Genomic DNA, 24,366 nt, shown 5'->3' on the forward strand with positions numbered 1-24,366 from the left:
ATGGTCAGGAGGCTGAAATCCACCCTGCTCTACGGGAACACCTTTTCCTGGGTTGAACTGACAACATATCATACAGGTACGGACTTTTTGTTTAGCTGCTGCTCGTAAATGTTTGTTGAACCAAATGTGCTGAATGCTATCTAGCATAGCTTTCTCTCCTAAATGCGCTGGGCTGTGAATTGTAGCTATAATGGCTTGAACCATGGAATCAGGAAGAAACCATACAGATTTCTCCTTCGTCATCCATCCCTGATCTGTCTGGATCCCTCCTAGTTCAGTCCATTTCTTTAATTCTTCTGCAGTAGCATGTGTCTGTATGTCAATCACGTCAAGTGCGGGATCCTTAATTGTCATACACTGTGTTGGTGTCTGAACTATTGGCTTTGTCATGTCTAATGTGCGATTCTGAGCAGTCTGTTTAGCTGTTCTGTCAGCTAAATCATTGCCTTGAGAAATGATATCAGTAACCTTCGTGTGTGCTTTACATTTCATAATCGATATGGCAGTTGGTAGATGTATTGCGTCTAACAAGGCATGAATGAGGGTTCCGTGCTGAATGTGGGCACCATGGGAGGTTAAATAACCTCTCTCTCGCCACAGCACGCCGAAGTCGTGTACAACTCCGAATGCATAACGTGAATCAGTGTATATGTTGACTTTTTTATTCGTGGCTTGAATACAGGCTTGTGTTAGAGCAATAAGTTCTGCTGCTTGGGCTGACAAAGTATCTATACAATCTGTCTCAATAACTTCAGTGTCTGTTGTGACTGCATACGCGGCCACTAAGTCTCCTGTACTTGCTCTCATGCATGATCCATCTACATACAACGTCAGGTCTGGATCTAACAATGGAACGTCTGTCAAATCTTGTCTAGGTTTCGTCTTTATTTCAATAATTTCAACACAATTATGAGCTAGTGGGTCTGTTCCAATTACAGGTAATAGTGTAGCAGGATTCAATGTATTACACCGTCGGATCTCTATGTGTGGTTGAAACAATGTCAGTTCATAACCGGTAAGTCTTGCTATGGTCAAGTGTTGTGTTTGTGTCCGGTTCACAAGAACCTCTACTGCATGTGGTACTTGTACTGTCAATGGATGTCCTAACACTATGGCATCGCTTTGTCTGATTGCTAAAGCTGTTGCTGCCACTGATTTCAGGCACGCGGGCAAAGCCTGAGCTACGGGATCTAATGTACTGGAAAAATAAGCACATGGCTTGCGTGATCCTGCTTGATCCTGAGTGAGTACTGACAAAGCAGTACCTTCGCGTTCTGTGACAAAGAGTGTAAAATGTTTGCTATAACATGGTGTTGCTAAAACAGGTGCTTGGCATAAAGCTTCCTTTAGACTTTCAAAAGCTTGTGTATGTTCCTGAGTCCAAGGGAGAACAGTCGATGTGGCTGCCTCCTGTGTGGTCAACTGAATGAGAGGTTTTGCTAGAAATGCGTACTGAGGGATCCACTGCCTACAATATGAAGTGAGGCCTATGAAAGCCCGCACCTCCTTTTGTGTCTGGGGTATTGACATGTTAGCAATTAACTGGATGCGATCTGGTGTAAGCTGCCTTCCCTCCTTGGACAGCGAGTGACCAAGATAAATAACTCGCTGGACACAGAATTGCAGCTTAGAAGGAGACACTTTGTGCCCCTTGTCGGCTAGAAAATGTAAAACTGTCAGAGAAGCCTTTTCACATTCAGGTTCGCTTCTCGCGGTGATCAGCAGATCATCGACATATTGAAACAGTGCAGTGTTGACTGGCATGTGAATACTGTCAAGTTCTCGTTTCAGTGCTTGGCTGTAGATGCTGGGGCTTTCTGTAAATCCTTGGGGAGCGCGTGAGAATTTAAAACTGCGCCCATTTAAACTGAATCCGAACAAATATTGGCTTTCCGGATCTATTGGGACGCTGAAGAAGGCATTCTTGAGATCAATTACAGTAAAGAATGTTGCTTCGGAATCAATTGCTGTCAACAATGATGATATATCAGGAACCACAGGAAATTGTGGCACAATGCACTTGTTTAGTTCACGCAAATCAATAACCAATCGGTATACTGGCGGAGCAGTAGGGTCAGTTCGTTTAAGAATCGGAATTATCGGCGAATTACATACATTGGAGTCTGTTTCTACAACTACTCCTTGGGCAATTAGCTCATCAATGATTTTCAACAAAGCCCCTACAGCATCTTGCGGTAACTTGTATTGTCGCATTCGTGGTAATACCACTCCTGCCTTGAGTGTAACTCGGTATGGTGTAATGTTCATGCAACCAACATCAGTAGGGCCTTGTGCCCATAGATGTGCTGGTAAAGTCTGTAGTCGGGGATCCATGTCTCTAGATACATAGTGACCTTTAAAATCACGTAAAAACAATCTTACTCCTTCCGGAGAACAACATATTATGGCTCCTAGGGCTTTCAGAGTTTTAATTCCTAACAGATTTTCTGGGCATGATTTAGTAAGCAATAAATCTGTGGTTCGTGTCAAAGGTCCTATCGTAAGTGGAAGAGGCTGTGATACTTCATTAACAATAGGTTTTCCTGAAAAACCAAGGGAAACATTTTGAGAGCCTGAGAGGGGTGCCCCTGGAACTTCACTACGTTTTATAGTTGTTCGACTTGCCCCTGTATCGAGTAAGAATTTTCTATCCTGACCTAATAATTCACTATGTACATAAGGTCCTTCTTGATCTACAGGAATCTCGATAAGCGGTAAGTCAACTTCCCTCTCTAGGCTGGTTCATGCGTAACGCTGATACTCAGGATATTCATACTGTGCAGTCTGATACATTTGTCGTGTTGTGGTTTGTGTGGCAGTAGCAGGCAATGGTGGGGCAGCTGGCACAAACTGTATTGGCTGTTGTGCGGCTGGCATGGCCTGGGAATGCGGCATAGCTCCTTGTTCATTCTGATCTTGTCTATGTGGCCGTGATCTTTCTTGTGTTTTACCTATGGCGATATTATGTTTTAGAACTGGACAATCGTGTACGTAATGACCTGGCTTTTTGCAATAATTGCATGTTCCTTTTACCGGTCCTGCTGAATCGGACTGTGTCGTACCCTTTCTATGTCCTTCAGCCGGTACTGTCTGAGACACTAGCATTTTCATTTTTGTATCTTTCATGCGTCTTTGTTCGTGTTCTTGTTCATCTCTAATTCTATTGTGATGATACTGTAACATTTGTAGCATTTGTGACGGAGTGTTACTTTGCCAGGTACTCTCGAATTTCAATATTCTATTCTTCACTGGGGGCAATGCATTTTCCACTAATTTTGTCACAAATAAATGTGGATACGACTCACTACTTGTTTTTATACCGCTATTTATTCCAAAACATTTTTCAAATCGGGCATAATAGTCACTTGTGTCTTCATCGTGCTTTTGTTTACAGGCCGTGATTGCGCCCCAATCTTCCTTTTTCGTAGTTAATAAACGTGGCAGTACTTGTACTAGTAAACCTGGTAATGCTTTGACTTTATCCCCGAGCCCTGAACCTGCAGCTCGGGCCTTTTCTTCCTCTGCTAATGCTGTCCAATCTATCTTTTGGTCTCCCACTTCCCACTCTTTTTCTTTCAGTTTTTCATAAATGCCAGCAGGTAGGAGCACCTTTAATATCGTCATAATATCAGGATAGGTATACTCTCCCATCAGCAACATGTCCTTAATTTCTCGGTGGAAACCCGCTGGGTCTTTGTCATGACTTGGTACTACTTTCTTCATTTCTAACAATTCAATTTTTGATATGGGTGTGTATACAAATACACGGTGAAACTCGTTGTCTTCGCCTTTTATTGGGTGCACTTCTCGTAAGGGATTTTGTCTATCCATATAATACGGCGTTCTTTCTCTGCGGGGCAGCGAGAAAGAATCCGGACTTACAAAAAGGACATACTGTTTACGTGACACTAATATTTCTTTAATTAACTTGTTACTAGAACCTCTCCATCTGTTCGTGAGTAGTTCCGTTAATATATCAGGTAAAGGACCAGGGTCAGCATGTTGGCTCTTATATAGTATAAGAAGCTGCTGAATCATATAGATTCCAGCTAAACGTTGTTCATCTGTACTAAGGTTAAAAAACGTGTGTGCTACGGTCTCATCACCGTATTTTTCAGGACTGCCAATCCAGTGAACAGCTGATCTGGCTAATTCTTGCTCATCCAGGGAGTCGAGGAGGTGGTAACCCCTTCGTTCTCGTAGTATTTTATCTGCGGCTTGAAACGAATGTTCAGGAGACTTCAGATTTATTACAGGCGTCGGATACGTTCTGCTATTATTTGGACATACAGAGTGTATGGGATCAGAAAAACATCTAGTATTTTCACAGGATCTTACTCTGCCTACATAGGCTATGGTTTCTGACTGTCTTGCGGAATTCCCTGATTCGGACACTTCATCTTGCTCGAACTCGTCTGTTCCCAATCTCTCTTCATGAATACGCTCTATTTCTTTACGGATTTTTCGGCACATGGCTATTATACAATTTTTCTTATCGTGTCTCCCTTCTGATATATTCTGACTCCATTTTGTAAGAATAAGCATTGCATTCGGGTCTACCCCCGGACGGTCTTGATTTCTGATCACACAGTTTATGAGGAAACGTAGCAGTTCCCCCTGTATCTCTACTTTCTGGAATTCCATAGCTCTGTTAATACATTCTGGGTCTCGCCCTGTTTGGACAAAATGATATATTTTATCTAGATGCGTAATCATTCCTGGTAACCTCGCTAAATACTCTGCGGCTCGCCTGATACGTAATGATGCCAGGACCATTTCATCCTCTTTACCAACCACCGGGTCATATCTACAATTTACAAGGAGTTCTTTAAGCGTACGTTCACTTACGAACTTGGGTGTGCGTGAATGTGCTGATTCTTGAAAAAACAAGTTTATTTATTCTGGGCGGTGTAAAGGTACTGCTAGCACCTCCCGTGGCCCCATCTGGGGCGTCGGGTGTGAATGGGTTCGTCGAACGTGACACAGCAACTATGGGCGTCGATACCACTGTAGAATCGATTGCGGAGACAGATGCGGAAACAGATGTGCTTGCCGAAGCTTGCGTCGGAACTTGCTGTTGCACGGGGACAGATACCTGATCCTGACGTTGAACCCCTCCGCCAGACGGTCTATGTGGTGTAGGGTTAGCATACTCAGGAGCTGCGTCGTCTAGATATGAGGAAAGAAAAACATCTTCTGCGGTTCTGGGATGCCCCTTTGGATGTACCTTAATTGGAAATAATGGGGGTGGCAAGTCTTTTGGCATCTCCGTAACAGCCTTAGGTAGTCCTTCGGCTAGAAGGGGGTACATACCATTCATAAGGGCGTTCCTTTGTCTATTTACTTGTTCTGATTTCACTCGGATACCTTCCTCAATTAATAGATTTTCTTGAACTTTATTTGAACTTTCTTTACTCCTCTCTTCTTGTCTACGTGCTTTTTCTGTACGTCTATGAGATTCTTTACGCCATAATTCAACGGCGTCTTTCTGTGACTGTCTGACCTTTCTTTTCCATAACTCTTCTTCCACTTTCATGATGCACTCTGCATCCCAGGTTCCCGCTGCGGGCCACCTTTGACTTTCCGGCAATCCCTTGGTATAATCTACCCATAGATCAAGAAACAATATGGCATCTAAGCCATGTTTATGGTACATAAAATGCCCTGGGGTGTCCCTAGGAGGAATAGGAACTGCTTCTTCGAGCACCCCTTTTCTGGTAGTAATCTGTCTTAACTTCGAGAAGAGCGGCATTTCGACAACTGATCTGATACTTACTCTTGAATTCACTTAATACGGAAAACACAATAATAAACAGTGAACAATGAACAATCATTCATACCACAATATGCAAGACATTTGAACACTTTAAACATTAAACATTAAACATTTTTAAAATGACCGATGATGATGACAGTCTGCATAACTAATCACCAAGCTGAATTCTTGACAAAAACTGAATACTTCGGAATACTTGATATACTGCTAAACAGTACATATACACTGCTAAACAGTGCAGACCGGATTTGTGTACCCAAATCCGTCTTGACCGGCACAACCTATGTGCGCGTCAACACGCCTCCCCGGCGATGGTACTCACCGAGTAGCTCCTTGAAACGGAAGGCCTCAGAGAATGAACGGGACTCGATGACTGCGGACAGCGGACCTTTTGGACATCGGGACTTCGAAAACCTGGTGGGCCTCTGTATACCTCGGATCTTGCTCTCTCAGCTAGGCTCTGGTCGGGATACTTCGCACTTCTCACCGCCTCGTCTGGGTTGATCGCAGCCTCAGTCGCCCCCGCTTGACCGGAGGGAGCTTACAGGAAATCCTGCTGGTACGCGTTTATGGTCCGTCCAGCTGTGGCAGGAGACCGGGCCTGCAACGCACCGCCGGCGCGTGAGATGAGAAAGTGTCCCTGTTCGGGCGCCATTATGTGGTAAATATTCTTTGTTACCTAATACTGAATTTCATACGGAATCTTAAGTAAAGTAAAATAGCTCAAAATAACAAGAGGCAGAATCCGTGGTATAAGAGGTTTTCTAAATGGGCTTTATTCCATCAAAAATGGCCGACTCGAGTCGCGGCCTTCAGGTTCCGTCACCACGAGGGTTCAGGAAGTGAAGTACAATACTTTATTGACAGACATGTATTTTTATAATAAGTACATTACAATGAAACGAATGCAGAAGGCGTGACATTTGATAAGAAAAGTGACATAACAGGTACGTAATCGAAACTAGGCGTAATAAGGAGCGAAAAGAAACATGATTGGCTCTGGTTATCTTACATAGGTGGATCTATACGATAATACTTAACATAGATGCGTGCGCAGCAGTATGACGTGTGATTGACGTGCAACTAGGGGGTGAAGGGGACTTGACGTTTAGCTCTACATGTGGAGACGAGAAGTCTGGGGGTCAAGTCAACCTAATCCCAAATCATATCTAACATCCTATGTTTAGAGAACTATGTTATCCACAAGAAGAGACTCTCGGACAGAATCTATTCTATACTGACTGTGTGCGTGTACAAGCGTCTAAGTGTCTATATGAGATGCGAGGGGCAGAAAACTCTCCATGGAAACAGGGCTATGAATCACTTGCAGGAGGACGGAAAGGCTGAGTCCTTTGCTTGGTAGCTGGAAGAATGTTTACTTAAACTACTAGACAGGAATGCATCGGCTGAGGAGCAAAATAGATAATTCGAAGGTGAAATACAGCTTCTTGGCAGGCAGTCGAAAACTGGCCGAGGCAGGCACCGTTAGCTGCACAGGGAGTAGGACAAAGTTCATGGATACAGATGCGAGCTCAAGCTGAAGCTGTCAGAGACAGAGAGCAGGGAAGGCTTTGAGGACAGAATCGGGCCTACTTGCCTGAACTGTAAAAATAGAGTAACTTAGCCATATAAAGTCGGTGGCCTTTCATACTTAGGAATGGAATATCCGGCCCATTGATGGCGGATCTGACAGAGAACAGGTTGACGGTGGACGCACATATGTTTGCGTTTTGGAAACTGGAATTGGAGAGAGCATACATGTACTTGTGACATGCACATAGAACCGTTGGGGTCCAAGATAGGGGACATAACTGACCAGGAAAATCCACATTTCCACACTATAAGGAAGCCTAGGTAATGTCCTTCACCACCTGTATCCAGTACCATCTGCCAAACCATACATCTACTGTGTTGATTTATGTCAACCTCTGTTTTGGGGTTACTGCTGACTCTCTCATCTTTCGTGTTGCAGCATCATTTTTGCATGTTCACCTACTCACTCGAAATAAGAGGCCTCATTGACTGTAGCGTATTCCCCGTTTAGGCCATTTATGGTTGTCAGCAGTTAGGCCAATGGGCAAAACGCCTGCATGAATAACTCCTCACATGGGAGTTGAGTTGATTGCCATCCATACTGATGAAGAAGGAAAGGTTTGGGTTCAGTGGCATGGTCGTAATGTGGCATGTCTTCTATGCTTCCAAAAGACAAGGCTACATCCATTACTAATGGAAGGGGGCTCAAACATACATCAAGTTACAAATAGGGGAAATGACAATGGTCACGTTTTTAACACTGTTTGCAGGAAGGGATAGGCCCGTATTGGGCGTTGCCTTCATGAAGAAAGTTAGGGGACAATGAATTGTCTTTGTTCTTTATGATAGACCTGGTTTCATCCTCTGTCAATAAATAGTTAGGTGGACCCTCCCTGGTTTACATTGGATAATACCATATTCAACAGACCGTTCAAACCCCAGATAACAACACACAATCCTACCCCTTCCTTAACAGACCCACCTTCACCTTCACCTTCACCCTAACCCACAAACAACACAACATTATACTACCCTCTCCCCAGCTCATCTCACTCAAAGCACCCACAACATTCACACTCCTTCCCTAATGTCCATACCGCTCTATAATGCCCAAAGATTTTTTATTTCTTCATGTGCCCTCCTAATGTCCTCCTGGAAGCCTTTCGCCTCCCACAATCTCTAGACCCATCGAAGACCTTGTGGAGAGAAGACCTTGTGGAAAGTAGGGAATTTTAGCCACTGCGACTAGTCAAAATGTTGCAGATTCTCTAGGGGCACTGCAAGTTCACATTATGTGATTCTGCATTGCTTGTACTTTTTATACACATTATTACTATGTTCAGTACTTGCCATTAATTTATTCACAACCATTTGCATAAGTATTAATAAAAAAAGTTTGTTTTTTGCTCAGACTGATGGAAAGAATTTAGAAAAGTGACCACAGCAAAGTTAAACAACAACAGAAAAATGTGGCATATTAATTTAAGGAGCACAATTTATTGGACATTTTATGCAACCTAATTAAGTAAGTTAATAAGGCTGCATGGTTTCTGGACTACTATTTGTACATAATAAAAGCAAAGTGATGGTATAAAAGAAGAAACTTTGTATGAAAGTGTGGGAGAAATAAGGGTCTTGCCAGGACAGGACGGGCACGAGACAGTAGGTTGTAGGTATCGATAGGCAGTACAGCTCTCTTTAGAGTGGATATGGATCTTTACGCAGGCATCACAGCTTTAACTTTAATGAACCGCTATGTCTCAATGCTCTAGTCTAACCAGATGCAAGGCCCAGAACCAAACATAAGTTTGATTGACAACACAAGCTCAAATGAGACTCTGGGCTGTTAGTCACATTGCATGTGTGACTGGGGGGTCTTGCAATGCAATTGCAATGGTTGTGGGGTTTAGGAGCTGAGTGCCTGGTAATCCATGGGCTCAGCTTCAGCATCTGAGGAGAACCTGAAGGGGGGCACTCTCAACCTGCAAGGTTGACATGTAATATGGTGTGTGTGTGTGTATTTGTGTGTGTGCGTATGCATGTGTGCGTGTAAGAGTGAGAGAAAGACAGACTGAGGAAGTGAGTGACTTATAAGGTGAGAGGGTGAATAAATGACAGAGCTAATGTGTCACTGTGAGAGTGAGTTCCTGGGAGAATGAGTGACAGAGTTGCTATTTGAGTGCGTGTCTATGACAGTGAGAAGGTGAGTGAGTGAGTGAGTGACTGGGAGTAAGTAAGAAAGAATGAGTGGGCATGAGAGTGCATGCCTGTGAAAGGCTAAAATTGAGTGAGAGTGAATGAGATAGAGGGTGAGTAAAAATGAGTGGCAGAGAATGTCTGAGAAAATGTGTAACAGAGTAGTGAATTTGAGAGTGAGTGACCAAAAGTGAGTGAATGAGAGTGTGAGAATGACTAAGACTAACAGAGTTGAGTGACTGAGAGAATGAGTGACAAAGTGAGTGACGGAGCGTGAGTGAACAAGAACGAATGACAGTGAGACTGAAAGAGGGACTGAGAAGGTGAGAGTGTGAGTAAGAGTGAATTGGTAAGATAGAGTGAGTAGTAGAGGGTGACTGAAAGATTGTGTGACTGAAAATGAGTGAGTGAGAATGAGTTACAGAGGGTAACTGTGAAAGTGAGTGGCTGAGCGAATGAGAGTCAGAGTCTGAGTGTGAAAGTATGCAAGAGTGAGTGATTGAGAATGAGTGAGTGAGATTAGCTAAATGAGAGTGAGTGACTGAGTTTGTAAAAGTGAGTGACAGAGAGTGAGCGAAAGGGTGTGTGACTTTCTGAAAGTGAGCGACTGTGCCAGTGTGAGTGAGTTAGAAAGCTGAGTGACAGTGAGACTGAGTGACTTGAAGTGAGAGAGTGAGTGACTGACTGACTGACAGTCTGATTGATTGATTTTCTCAGGCGAACAACATCCTGACCCTTTTCTAGCCAATTTAGCTCACTCACTTCGCTCGCTCATTGAAATTTGTGGAAAAGGTCTATGATCCACCACTTTTAAAGATCACCAGGTGCCACTTGGTAACATTATCTTTATAACTTTTATTTTCTGTCCTTAAGTGTACATTCAACTTTTTACATGTTCAAACTACTGCTAGAGACATGTTTTGAAAAATTCTTGCATATTTCCATCACCCTTATAATACACCTTTCCTGTATTTTGGTTTATTTTGGGGAAGGGAGCAGGATGCAGTATTTGTCTGAGTGTGTTATCTGTATGTTAACAACAGCAATTTATAAGCTGATAAAAATGATTAATCAAAGCAGCATCTTTATGTGTATTGGAATAAAACTATTTCTTGATTCTGGAATTATTATACACAGCTATTGATTTCCTGGAAAGAATTTTGACGTTTAACCCCATGGATCGTCTAACAGCAGAAGAAGCTCTGAAGCATCCCTACATGACCCCTTACTCCTGCCCTGAGGACGAACCAACCTCTCAGCATCCATTTCGGATAGAAGACGAGATTGATGACATTTTGCTGATGGAGGCTAACCAAAGCCAGATTTCAAACTGGGACAGGTAAAGATACAATTTGAAATCTTTTTCTATATAATATTATCAATGTTGCAACTTAGCATTTAGAAACGCACGACAATTGTCATTTCAAGTTCTTATAATTTTGGATGAATACTTCTAACTGTAGGTTCCTCACCTTGTGAATCCCCTCAGGCACCATACTGTATCTGGTAACTCTTGAAATAGCTCCTGCATATCAGTAAGTGGTGCCATTGTCCTCCGCCATGACTTCAACCCAGCTATGGGCATGAAGACAAGGAGCTGTATATAGGCTAATCCAGGTACTTTTTGGTCCCCAAGAAGGACTGGGCATGAGACCATCTTGGCGCTCTCTGTTTTAAACTCATTGCTCAATAAGGAGAATTCAAAATGATGATACACACTCAGGGTCTGTTGGCCTTTGACCCCGAGGACTGGAGAGTGCTCCTAGATCTGCAAGACTCCTAGGTTCATGTGCCAAACCAGCAGGCCCATAACATGTAATTTCCACTTTGTGAGGCTGGACCACTCCCAATGCATCACTCTACCCTTTGGCCTGAAATCAGCCCTCTTTATGAAGGTGACTTTGGTGGTGCAGCCCAACTTTGCATGTCGGGGATCCACATATTTCTGTACCTCAGTGACTGGCTGTTGAAGGCTTACTCCCCTCAGATAGTCTTGGACTATCTTTAGGCAATGATATCAGTACTGTCTACTCTGGGATTTTCCATCAACAAGTCCGTGTCCTACTTTTGACCTTCTCAGAGGCTTCCATTTATTGGGCCATTCTGGATACGGTTGCCATGAGGACACTTCCAATACTGCATAGAATCCAGGACGTTCTAGGTGTGATCCCCATGTTTCAGGTGAGAGCTACTGTCCCAGTCTTAATGGTTTTGAGGATGCCTGGTCGTGTGGCTTCTTGCATCCTCTTGTTGCCTCATGCTTGCTGTCACATGCGGGCCCTTCAATGGAATATTCATCTTCAGTTGGCCCAACATTGGGAATGTTTTAATGACAGGATTTGGCTCTCCAATGAGGCAGCCCAGGATCCTCAGTGTCGGATGGCAATCTGACATGTGACAAGTTGTTCTCCTTACCTTCTCCATAGGTATTGGTGGTGATGGATGCATCCACATTCGGTTGCGGTGGTCAATTGGAAGACGTGGATATCAGAAGTTTCTGGTCACACATTTTGCAGGGCCAGGACAACAGTCTTTTGGAGCAGCTCAATATCCGCCTTTCCATCTCTTATGGGCACACTGAGCCAGGTACTGATAAACAATACTACCGCCAAGTGATAATGCAACAAGAAAGTCGGAGTGGGTTCTTATGTCAAGAACTCCCTGACAGGGGCTCATTTAATGGAATCCCTCAACTTCATTGTGGAAGAGTTCAGGAGGTGTCATCTTGATGATTCACGAGAGGCATCAGCACTTGGATTTGGCACGGGGTATATTCGCCTGGTGGGGTGTGCAATTTTTAGACCTTTTTGATGCCTATAAAATTTTAGGGCCGAGATTTACCTAGATTTAGCTAAATCCGTTTTTGGCAATTACTAAGCTACACAAAGTAATTTGAGTGGTTTAGTAAATACAAAGTAATTACATTACTTTGCAACAGGAAGGCATTACATGGGTGGAGATTTACAAAGACTTGTAAACCTGGGTTTGCTCCAAAATGGTGCGCTTACCCAGCTGAGGCGTAACAAGGAGAAATATAATCATTTTTACTCCGTACTTCCTTCCTCTTTCCATGTGTGCTGCATTCTGCAGCACACATGGAAAGAAGAATGTGCCTCTACGGATTGTTTTTGTGCAGAAAGGTGTCCCTCCCTGCATAAAACCAATACTGCCCGTAACGCAGGCTCCCTTGCCTGTGCTGGCGCGAGGCAGCACATATTGCACTAGTGCTGGGAGAGCACCCTATCTTAGCATATATCGCACATTTCTGTTCTTTGTTTCTCACGCAATGCAGAACAGCACGTTGCCTTGCTGCTTTGCGTTGGGTAAAAGACAAGTAAATCTGGCCCTAAATGTTCTACCTTTTGTGGTCTAGAATTCCCTCCTTGAAGGTCTCTGGGAGACAAGTTGCTTTTTCAATGGGATTCAGGCCTCTGATGTGCATTTCTGCATCTGTCACTGATACCGCCGGCCCTGTAGAAAGTCAGACAGGGCAGAGCGCGGCTGACTCTGCTGGTTACAGATTGTGCCACAACTGTCTGGTACTCAGAATTACTAATGCTGAGCATCTACCCTCCTCTTTGGCTTTGTCCTAAGAAGTATCTGCCGTCTCAACAACATGACCTGGTGTTATACTCAAACCTCTAAAATCTACACCTCAGTGTGTGGAGATTGAGTGGAACCAGCTGAGAGGTTTTGATCTTCTATCTGAGTGGACGGATTTCATTTTGGCTGCTAGGCGCCCTTCTACAAAAATTGATTTACTCAGGCTCTTGTCTACGTTTAGCCCAGATTTGTGGAGATGATTCTGTTCAAGTTAAGTTGTCTGGTGTCCTTTTGTGTTGTCTTTGGCCTGGCAAGCTTTTGTTGTGGACACTGTTAAAGGTAACTTGTCAATTCTTTTGTCCTTTTTTTCATTTGCCTCATCACAGTTGCCTCATCATTCCTCTTTACTTAACTCACACATTGTGAAGCGTTTCTTAAAAGGACTTTCACACGTTTCCCCCTATCCCCTTCATTTTGCCACAGTGGGTACACAATTTAGTTTTGGCATCCATGATGCCTGCTCATTTCGAGCCTCTTCATTGGTGTACTCCATGGCTTCTAACTCTGAAGATTGTGTTTCTCATGGGAATCACTTTGGTTCATTGCATCAGTACGCTGCAAGCATAGTCAGTCTAGCCTCCATGCACTACTTTTTTCTCTGGCAAACTGGTTTTTAGGACTTGTGCATCTTTTTTTCTAAAACTAGTGTCACCCTTTCATGTGCACTTCCTGCATTCTTCTCTCCACCACATCCTTCTAAGGAGTAGGAGAGGCTAAACCGGTTGGATGCACTGCGGTCCCTTAAGTTTTACACTGTCAGGACTGTGGATTACTGGGTAGTTGACTAGTTCTTTCTTGTACAGCGGCGGTGCCTCCGCTAAGGCAGAGGAGTCTCGCTCCACAGGAAAAATAAAATGATAATAACAATACTAATATCATTCAATTTTTCACTATTGGCTCTGTGAAGGTGCAGGTCGGGCATGCGGAGCTGTGCTGCCCACAGAGCAGGGGGAGGAGTGGTGGGCACTCTCTTAAGTGCGCATGACGGTTTAGCCGGCCGTCTTGGGCCAGCCAAACTGGCATGTACACTTTGCATGTTCTCCACCGGCTGTATGGCACAGCCTGGGTGGAGAACATACACAGCCTCCTAGACCCTGTCTGAGTGCCGAACCACGGCGCTCAGACCAATCACAATGCTGCTGTAATGCAGGGTTGTGATTGGCTAGGTGAACCTGGGTGCTTCCTGCTTCGTCGACCGTAGAGGACGGAGGAGAGGCATCCGCCGAGAGGTAAGTGAAAAAAAAACAATCTTTTGTTTTCCCTTTTATTTTTTGATTTTTTTTAAAACCCCTCCCTCACCACTACTGCTATGTAGCAGCCACTACTGTCCTTGTATTCACTGGTTGGAAGTAACAAAAGGTGGTTAAAAAATAGACTGTATTACGATGGTTTGTCCTTTGCCAAAAAGGATCTTCCTGAGGCCCTCCGGTCTCATTGGACTGGGGCAAAGACAGAGATCACAGCCCTGGCTTAAGTTCTTTCTGTTCTTGATATTTGCAGGTACCCACATGGGCATCCGTGGGCATACACCTTTACTACCATATTGATTCTGAAGTCCACAGGGAGGGTCTTTTTGCTCACTTGGTCAGGACGTGCTGGTGTAAAGTCCACTCATCGGACACATCTTGGAGGGACATTGCCGTAGTATTGATTCATAAGTTGAGGAATCTGAGGTTAGAAGTATCCACCAGATGAATCAGCTACTTACCTTTGGTAACATTCTTTCTGGTGGATGTTTTATGAAACCGCAGATTCCTCACTGTCCGCCCTCCTTCACATTCTATACTGTGAATGTGTAGGAGTTAATAAGGTACCAAGTCGATTTTGCGCACTGCCCATGTCTGTCAGTGACGCTCCATGTCTGGGGGCACTGTGAAGATCAATGAATAAACAGACATCAGTGCATAGGGGTGACGTTTGTATGCAGGTCTGTGCTGTGCTGTCTGAGGTGGTACAGAGTCATGATAGAGGCCAATGCTGCCATCTGCTGGCCAGGAGGAGCTTTTGCAAGAGTTTCTGTATCTAGTCTGGTGCCTGGGGAGATTTACAAAGTGAGAACTTGGAAATTAGAAAGCGTGTTCCCAAAAGTAAGTAACTTATCACATTCATTTAAGCATTTATCTGATTTAGTTTTTTTATTACAACACTTACTAATCATTATTTGTGACATTTTATCACATTTACCAAACATCCGAATACATTCAAGGAACATTTAATATCTTTATTGTCATATGTGTGCTGTTAGAAAATAAAAATTTTAAAAATATTTTCTGTGAAGTGCATGTTGTGCATTAAAAAATGAGTATACATGTCTAGCTGGTCCTAATACCTTGGGTTTGCACGATACATATATACTTTTCTATTTGTAATCGGCCATTATGGCTTTTGCTTTTCAGAGACCGTGTTTTGAATACTGGCCCTGTCAGATATTTTATATTTTTACTTTGTTTTAAATGCTTTTTTTTAAACCTGTGCCATCTCCCGCTGAAGATCTGACGGCGTGTGACCCTGTTTTAAACCGCTGGAAGTCACGAGCTACCCCAGTTACAAGCCATTATGGCCAGGGGCTCTTTCTACCTCACTTTCTCCTTCAACGATTGCAAAATACTGGACACTCCTGATAAAACCGACTTCTAACATGATGCAATCACTGTAGAAAGGGTTGGTTGGGTCAACACAATCGTTCGCAGACATACCTTTCGCGATCACTACACTATCACAATCAGACTGCAGTAAATTGAAAGGTCGCAGTGCTCGCACCGAACTCTTCTTATCTTGTAACAGGTGCCCACATCTTTATAACCCGTCATCTTAGGTGTGACTAACTCTGAATACTGGTAAACCAAGAGCGATACAATGGCACGCGGTTAGATAGTAGTAGAGTTGATTTATTTTTATTTTTTCAATTTTATATAGCGCAGACATGGCCCGAAGGCATCAGAGCACTTTACTGCAGTAGCGTAATATAAGGGTACAGCAAGTTACAGTTACAATAATTAAATTCAGACATTTGCATCAGTGGCTGCGACTAGGACAAATGCAGCCATTGGACAAGGGTCGTACACGGTTCAGCCAACTATTGAAGTGGTGGGTGATGCAATGAAGGTAGTTCGTATCCTGGGGATAGGGACTTACAGGCCCTTAAAATCTGAGTGCTGTAATTCCTGGCCGGTGGTACTGATTCCACACTCAAGGAGGGTGACCCTCCATGATGAAGGGTGGCAAAAAGCTGCCGCAGCCACTGAGCAAAGGGTGTGCGCCCAGGTACATCTTGGGCTTTTGTTGAGCTAGAAAGCACACAGGCTAACTAGATGCGAAACCTCAGCACAAATGGTAGCATCAAATATCAAGAAAACAATTTAGAGTGGTGCGTGAAGGGAGTGGGGCAGCCAGAAGGAGCCCAAACTCAACCCACCGGCATTTCCTGACGTTAATTATTGATTCAGCCATCCTCTGGTCTTTCACACAAGCAAGTCGTTGGTGGTATTTCAAGTTAGCTGGTTCTCTTGCTGAAAACTTGGTTATTTTATATGATCTAATTGTCTCATTTTAAGGCTCCTCAGTCCTATATACCTCAATCAGCGCCAAGACGCCACGGCATTCGAGGGCTTAACAAACAACAAATCAAAATATAGCTTGTTACTAGTCACCAGCACTGAGCTCCACGTCATAGAAGCGCCACGGCATGGTCCATGTCGCTGCTCTACCTTGGCCTGGAGTGGAGTGGACCGTCAGTCTACATGTCCAGTGAAGTCCTTGCAGTGTGTCAGCAGCATCTGCCACAGTTAATGCATCCTTCCAGTTTGAGAAGTTAAGCGGCCACGCGGGGATCGAGATTCCCTCCTCGGAAAGTTCCCTGTGAAGGACACTTCATGTTGTTTTCCCAGGATACATTGTGGTAACTTATACATATATTCAACTGACCAATGACTATTATCGGGGGCTTGTTCTAGCAAGAAACCTTCTGGCATTTCCCTCTGACGTGTCCTGGAGACACAGGAAGCAAGGGAAGAAGAGTGTAGGGATGAGGCTGTGCTTGTTGTTTCTGCGTGAGCAGCAGCCATCCTGTGTTTCCACTCACATGTTCATGAGCGGTGGAGCTAATGGGGGAGCAAACAGGGCCAGGGACATGCTTGCTTCCTTGTTCCCGGTGCGTACCCCTGTTTCGACAGTGGAAAACAGAATAAAGTTGTCTGCATTCACAACTGAAATGCAAGTAATTCATTTGCACCAAGCGGGGAGAGTCCAGTACTGGCTGCCTCAATCTTGCAAATGAATTGCTTGCATTCACATGTGAGTGTTTCGGAGTTCATTTGGTTAGTGGTCTCCCCCATGCCTGCAGCCTTCTCTAATGGCCCCCACACTGCATTCAACACATTACTAGTTTTTTATTTGTTTTTCCTCATGTGAGCCAGTAAGTCTTCTTTCAGAAACAGCATTCTTCCCAGGTTGGGGTCATGCTCCCGGTACCTCAGCGGAAGCATGTGCTGCGCTTTCTGTTTGTTTCTTATTACAGTCAGAAGGGTTTTTGCAGCCTTCACTCCTCCAGTGACTGATAGGAGCTGAGCTGTTATACTGTGCTCACCCCTAAGGTTAGATGTGCCATAGATGATCATTTGCGGCTCCTCCCTCAAGGCGGATGAGCGTCGCCCTATCGCTCTGCAGCAGGAAACATAAAATTGTTTCCTTCTGCTGCTGCGGCAGCTTTCTGGGCGGGCAAGGCGGGCTGCTCCGAGGACAGAGGAGCAGGGGAGGAGTGGTTTGCCCACTGTTAAGTGCATATGACTATTTGGTCAGCCCTCTCGGGCTGCCCAATACAGTCATGCGCACTTCCCATGTTCTCCATGCAGGCTGCATTACAGCCTGCATGGAGAACATGCCCAGGCCCCCATTCCCTGGCTGAGCGCCGATCCACGGCGTTTCGACCAATCACAACACTGCATTGCTGTGTTGTGATTTGCTATTGGGAGCCTGGGAGCCGGGTGCCTCCTGCTACTTTCTGTATCCTGCTGCAGGACCGGAGCAGGAAGAAGAGGATGGAGGAGAGGCAGCGGCCAGACGGCCGTCACAGGTAAGTGATTTTTTAAAAATGTTTTATCGCCCCCCCCTTACCTCCGGCTCACCACCCGAGTCCGTTAGCAGCCTCTACTGTAGATGACTAATCTCTCTCTCGCTCTCTCTCTCCCACACACTCTCTCTCTTTCTCTCTTGCTCTCTCTCTCTCTTTCTTTCTCTCCCTCTCTCTCTCTCGTCTCTCTCTCTCTCTCTCTCTCTCCCTCTCTCTTTCACGCTCCTGGATCCCATGGGTCTCATTTACAAGCCCCTTGTGCCGCCACTGAGTCACTTTTATTTACGCAGCGGCGGCACAGTCAGTGCACAACACTGCAACATTTCTGAAAACTGATGCATTGGATCCAGTGCTTCAGTTTGTAGAGGCCTGCCTCACAGTATGCCTGCACCAGGTATAATGTATGCAGGGTAGGCGTTCCCACACAGAATGCCACGTGAAACTGGTGCAGCAAAATTTACGACATTTCCCTGCATCACTCTACGACTTCACTGTTTCAAAATCCTTACGTCGGCTCGGACGAGGCGTAAGGAATGACGTAGGGATTTCACAATGGGACTCGCCTCTGTGCTCTGATGCATTGCTGGAGTTGCTTCAGTTTTACTAACTCCTGCAATGCATCACTTTTGCTCCAACAGTTGTGTCCAAATATCTGACGCATCTGTTAGCCCTTCCGCCATGGAGCCCCGTATTGTAAATACAGAGCATCCATGGTGTTGCAAGGACATTTGGCGCAGGTGCAAGGAAACTGACGCATCAATGCCGATGTGTCGGTTTCTTGTAAATGAGGAACCGTGTGTGGAGGAGGGCGTCTACTGCCCACCACGAATCATAGCAGGCTACTCCCAGGCACCTTAGTAACAGGTCTTGTCCTTTTCTATTAACAATATCTTCATCCGGCAATGATCCCTTACCAGAGACGCAGCCTTCACACCAGCATACTGTTCTCTAATAGCCTCAGCTCTCCGTAGCCTCACCCAATGAAATCAGCCCGTCCGTCCAATGCCACCACTTGCCAAATTGGACTTACCCTAAAAATTGGTGTTTATTTCAGGCTCATATAGAGACAAAATAACCCGGCAAACTCAAATTTCCCATTAAAGTTCATACAGACATAATATCTGTATGTCAGTATATGGCCCAGAGAGTTCGAAACATTTCTTGCATATATCTGTTTATTATAAATCAATATATACATTGAATTTCCAGCATCCTGTCATTCCTCTTATCCAAAGAGGCAATATGTCCTGGGCATCAACATTGCAGGTCATTAAAAACAATGCAATTTCAATCTAAAACATCATTCACATGTACAGACATACCAGATCTCGCATTCACTCATCGCCCTTCCAGGCATTCATGCAGATAATGAAACAGTGTTTATATAACAATGCAATCTCCAATTCGGAATGAGAAAAATACGCAAGACCGAGCTGGGGATTGACATTTCTGCAGACATACATTTGCGAACAGCTGGGTCCCCACTTAGAGATCCTCGTACCAGTCATAGCAGGGCCACCACTGCCTTACTTTCAACCCCTAATCCTATTACTGCAAATTACCACTATAGAGTAGTACCATCATTGCATTACTTCAACCCGTAATCCTATTACTGCAGTTTAAGGTTTCTGACTGACACATTTAAAGATGCCGAGTTCACAATCTTCTTACTAGGACTGACAGACATCTATGGAAGTGGTTTGATTACATTTTCATTGCCTAAAACAACTTTAATATGACTGTCCACCCTCCCAACAAACTCTAATCGAGGGTCCATAACTTTGTTACTAAACATCGGGCGTCATTTCAGTCTGTCTCACGGATTCTCGCACCCCACCGAGGCATGTTTTTCATAGTTCAAACACAGTTAACCACCATATTAGACTATGTAATAAAAACACATTATTTACAAAGCGCTTCAAACTTTCCAAGCAAAATATATTACAAGTTTTATTACCGCCCAACGTTGTGGCATTGCCCTTGCAGGGTCAAAATGCGCACTTTCCTTTGCTGGGATAGTATCTTGTGACCTGCAGCTACCAATAGATGGCAGCAGAGAACTTCCTTCCATTCAATGAGCCATCTCGCCTGCTAATATAGCAGTTTAATAAATATGTATGATTGAGAGGTATTTATAGATGTTCGTTCAAGAGCCTTGGTGATAAGGAGCAAATCGGTGACTGGGTATAACTTGATGTATGTTTTGGGAATGCCTAATAGTGCCCTACGTTTTGAGAATATAATTTGAATTTGTCATATATTTTTTATCTGGTATATATATATATATATACGCTATATAGACGGCCTCTTCATTGTCTGGAAAGGTACCAAAGCAGAGGCTGAAGAGTATAATGAGGTTTTGAATAATAACACACTGAACCTATCAGTGAAACAGAAGAACCTTTTCTGGACCTAATGGTATACGTAGCAGAGGATAGGATCTGTACTAAATTTATACAGGAAACCAACTGCAGGGAATACAGTCTTGCATTACAAGAGTCAACATCCACGCAGTCTAATTAATAGTATTCCATATGGGGAGTTGTTGCGGCTAAAGAGCAATTGCACGCGCCCAGAGGATTACACAATAGCTGCGAGTGAATCTCTGGGTAGATTCCGGCATAGAGGTTCTCAGAACCGCTTACTTCATGATACCGCAATGAAGGTACAGACCACTGATAGGCAATCATTACTTACCTACAGAGCAGCCAAAAACCCCGAAACGGACAGTGACATGGAACCTACAAGATTGATTCTAGGGTTCTCCACAGAGTCCCGCCAAATCAGAGATTTAATACATAAAAACTGGAATGTTTTGTTGACAGATAACCCGATGGGAAAACTATTGCCCAATAGACCAGATGTGACATATCGTAAAGGTGCATCATTTAAGGATATGTTGGTGCATAGTCACTTTACAGAGGCAACACGTACACCTGTAGTAGGCTTTTTTCCATGTACCGCGTGTAAAGCTTGCAAGACCAGTACAAAAGTGAAGGAATATAGTGTCCCTGGTAAAATAGCAAAATGCCCTATTGAGAAATTGTTAAACTGCAATACCAGCTTTGTGGTGTGCTGTTTGCCCATGTAGTCTCCAATATATTGGAAGCACTATCCACCCAGCTAAAAAGCACACACGGGCAATCACAAATAACAATAGTGCATATCCAGTCGCCAGGCACTTTGCGGAGATTCACAATTCACGCAGTGACAAATTACGATATTTTTGTCTCGACCAGGTTCCAGTAAAAGAAAAGGGAGGAGACAGGGTAAAGCTATTACGACAGTTAGAAGCAAGATATATTGTTGAGCTTAGGACCCGCACCCCTTGGGGCCTCAATAGTGAAGAAGAACTTTGGTCATTTGTGGGATGAAATTGGGTATGAGAATTGCCCATTAAGGGCCTAATTTCAATATTAGGGGTTCACCAAATTTCCAGATAAACTGTGAGAACTGTATAAACAGTAGGAAACTTGTGAGAGAAGAAAGGTCTGGTTAATGATTTTATTGAGAATGTGGAGAGTCAATGCTATTGTAAGATATCTCTATAGTAGTTGGGAATTAGTCTTCTACCCTGGATAAATATGAATTATTTTGCGGATGTACAGCACTATTCAGTATAAAAAAGTCTTGCCATCTAATGCATGGATTGGGTGCCCAGGGTCCGTTTGTCCATTACGGGCACAATTAGAATTGAATGTGTAACACAATATCGTCACAATGAGATTTGTGATATGCTCATTTCAGGGCATAATTGGAAAAACGTGAGGTTGTATGGAGGAGGAAACAGGCATAACAAAAATGTCTTGTGAAGGGAATCGCATCCATACAAAACCGCCAAAGCACATCTTTAGGACCTGATTGGTTTATTGTAATTACATTGTTAATGTGGAAAGGGACATAAATAATAAGCACCGCAAAGATGGCAGCCACGAAAATTCATTGTAGCGAGTTGAATGTCCTTTGCAAAGATGGCCGCCATGAAAATCTATCATAGTGAGTCGAATGTCCTTTGTTTGTTTCTATGACCCCCCCCCCATTTTTCAAATGACATAGCAAATGTTTTCTTATTCAAAGGTGATTAATGTGTATGATAACTAACACTGACAAAGGCCAGGAGGCCGGAACGCGTGTGTTAGCTCTTTAATCTGTGGAGCGAGTTAGAATAAAAAGATTGTTTATGCATCAAGCCCGAGTACGCAGCTTTTTGTTGTCTGTAGACATTGGTGCATGGAAAATATATATATATATATATATATATATATATATATATATATATATATATATTACCTACTGGCGGTCGCCAGTAGGTAGTTATAGTTAGGACCCCTTTTCCATAGGAAATCCGCAACATTCTATTTTGAATAACTTTGGCGCCGGTCGACGAATCCTCGCGAATTTCTCAAAATAGGTGGGGCGCTACGCTCCGCTCCTACCCTGAAAGTCTCGGGGGGATTCGTCAAGCGGGGGCTGAGATAAAAGGGGGGTCCCAAAACGCGTTTTTCCCATGCATTTTTCCATAGGACCTTTAGAATGAGCTACAGCCCGAACGGCTGAACAGAATTACTTGAAATTTGGCAGAGAGGTAGTCCCTAGGTCAAGGAAGTGCCTTTTGTAGGTTTGGTGTAAATCTGTTCAGTAGATTCTGAGAAAATAGCCTTTAAACCAATATATATATCTGAGCCCGCTTACGGTACGCTTACCGTACGCTTACGGTACGCGTACGGTGGCGTGCGCGAGCGCGATTCTGATTGGCTGTTAGATCTTAGTAAACATTCGAATCGGCCGAAATCAGGAAGCGGCGTCCGCCATTTTGTCTCTCGCACTGAGTGTTATTTATCAAACATGATGCCCAAAAACATGTTACGGGGCTGTTTTGACAACTCCCTCCCACATAGTCATGTTGAGGGAGTCCCCAAACATCCCCCAAGAGCAAAACCGGTTTTATATTTTTTTCGGCAATTTCGCCGATTACGCTTACCGTACGCTTACCGTACGCGTACGGTAAATAATTATAAAAAAAAAAAATCCACACGTTCTCCACCCCGTGTGCAAATGGTGGCCGAAGGCCACCATTTGTGCATGGTTTATTAGAGCACAGCATTTCCCCAAAAAATTTCAACAGATTACCTATCACAAGGAAGCGCATAATATGTCCTCCATGTGCGCACGGTGCGCGAAGCGCATCGTGCGTACATGGCCCATCTAGCGTAACGTGGGCACGGCACTAACTGCGTAAAGTGGGTGCGCGGTGCGCGAAGCGCACCGCGTGCTCACTGTGCGCGCACGGTGCGCGAAGCGCACCGTGCGCGCACGGAACGAACTGCGTTAAGTGGGCGCGCACGCCACGAATGGCGTAAAGTAACTTAGCATTTAAAAAACCGTACAAATTCACTGAAAAAACCATAGGTTTCACACACGTTATAGTTAGGAATTAGCATTTAAAAAACCTTGCAAATTCACTGAAAAAACCATAGGTTTCACACATGTTATAGTTAGCGGAAATTTTACTGATAAAAAACCAATGAAATTGCCCCGTTATAGTTAGTGCTGGCAACTATAACTCACGCGACCGCAATCTTCTGCTGATGACATATGTGTCTTTATGAAAAAAAAATATTTGTAATATATGTATAGCTAAAAATGTATGGAAGAAGACATGGGTAAATAAGTGTCTAAATACAGTATTAGCATCAGCAGAGGATTGCGGTCGCGTGAGTTATAGTTGCCAGCACTAACTATAACGGGGCAATTTCATTGGTTTTTTATCAGTAAAATTTCCGCTAACTATAACATGTGTGAAACCTATGGTTTTTTCAGTGAATATATTTATATATATATATATATATATATATATATATATATATAATCTACTGGCAGTCGCCAGTAGATAGTTATAGTTAGGACCGTGTTTCCAGAGGAAATCCGCAACATTCTATTTGGAATAACTTTGGCGCCGATTGACGAATCCTCGCGAATTTTTCAAAATAGGTGGGGCGCTCCGCTCCTACCCTGAAAGTCTCGGGGGGGATTCGTAAAGCGGGGGCTGAGAAAAAAGGGGGGTCCCAAAACGCGTTTTTCCCATGCAATTTTCCATAGGGACCTTTAGTCCAAGGTACAGCCCAAACGGCTGAACAGAATTACTTGAAATTTGGCAGAGAGGTAGTCCTCAGGTCAGGGATGTGCCTTT

The 24,366-nt window shown here is 43.9% G+C and overlaps 1 protein-coding gene across 2 annotated transcripts in view; it reads left to right on the plus strand.

The window, feature by feature from the left end:
• The window catches only part of MAPK4 (mitogen-activated protein kinase 4), a 423,340-nt gene that overhangs the window by 376,003 nt on the left and 22,971 nt on the right, over positions 1–24,366 (plus strand). For both annotated transcript variants that reach the window (XM_085629761.1, XM_085629753.1), the window contains one exon: positions 10,643–10,844. In XM_085629761.1, coding sequence (XP_085485887.1) covers positions 10,643–10,844 — 202 coding nt within the window. The remainder of the gene's footprint in view (positions 1–10,642; positions 10,845–24,366) is intronic.

This window comes from Triturus cristatus, chromosome 2_1 (genome assembly GCF_964204655.1).
Source record: "Triturus cristatus chromosome 2_1, aTriCri1.1, whole genome shotgun sequence".
Taxonomy (NCBI): Eukaryota; Metazoa; Chordata; class Amphibia; order Caudata; family Salamandridae; genus Triturus; species Triturus cristatus.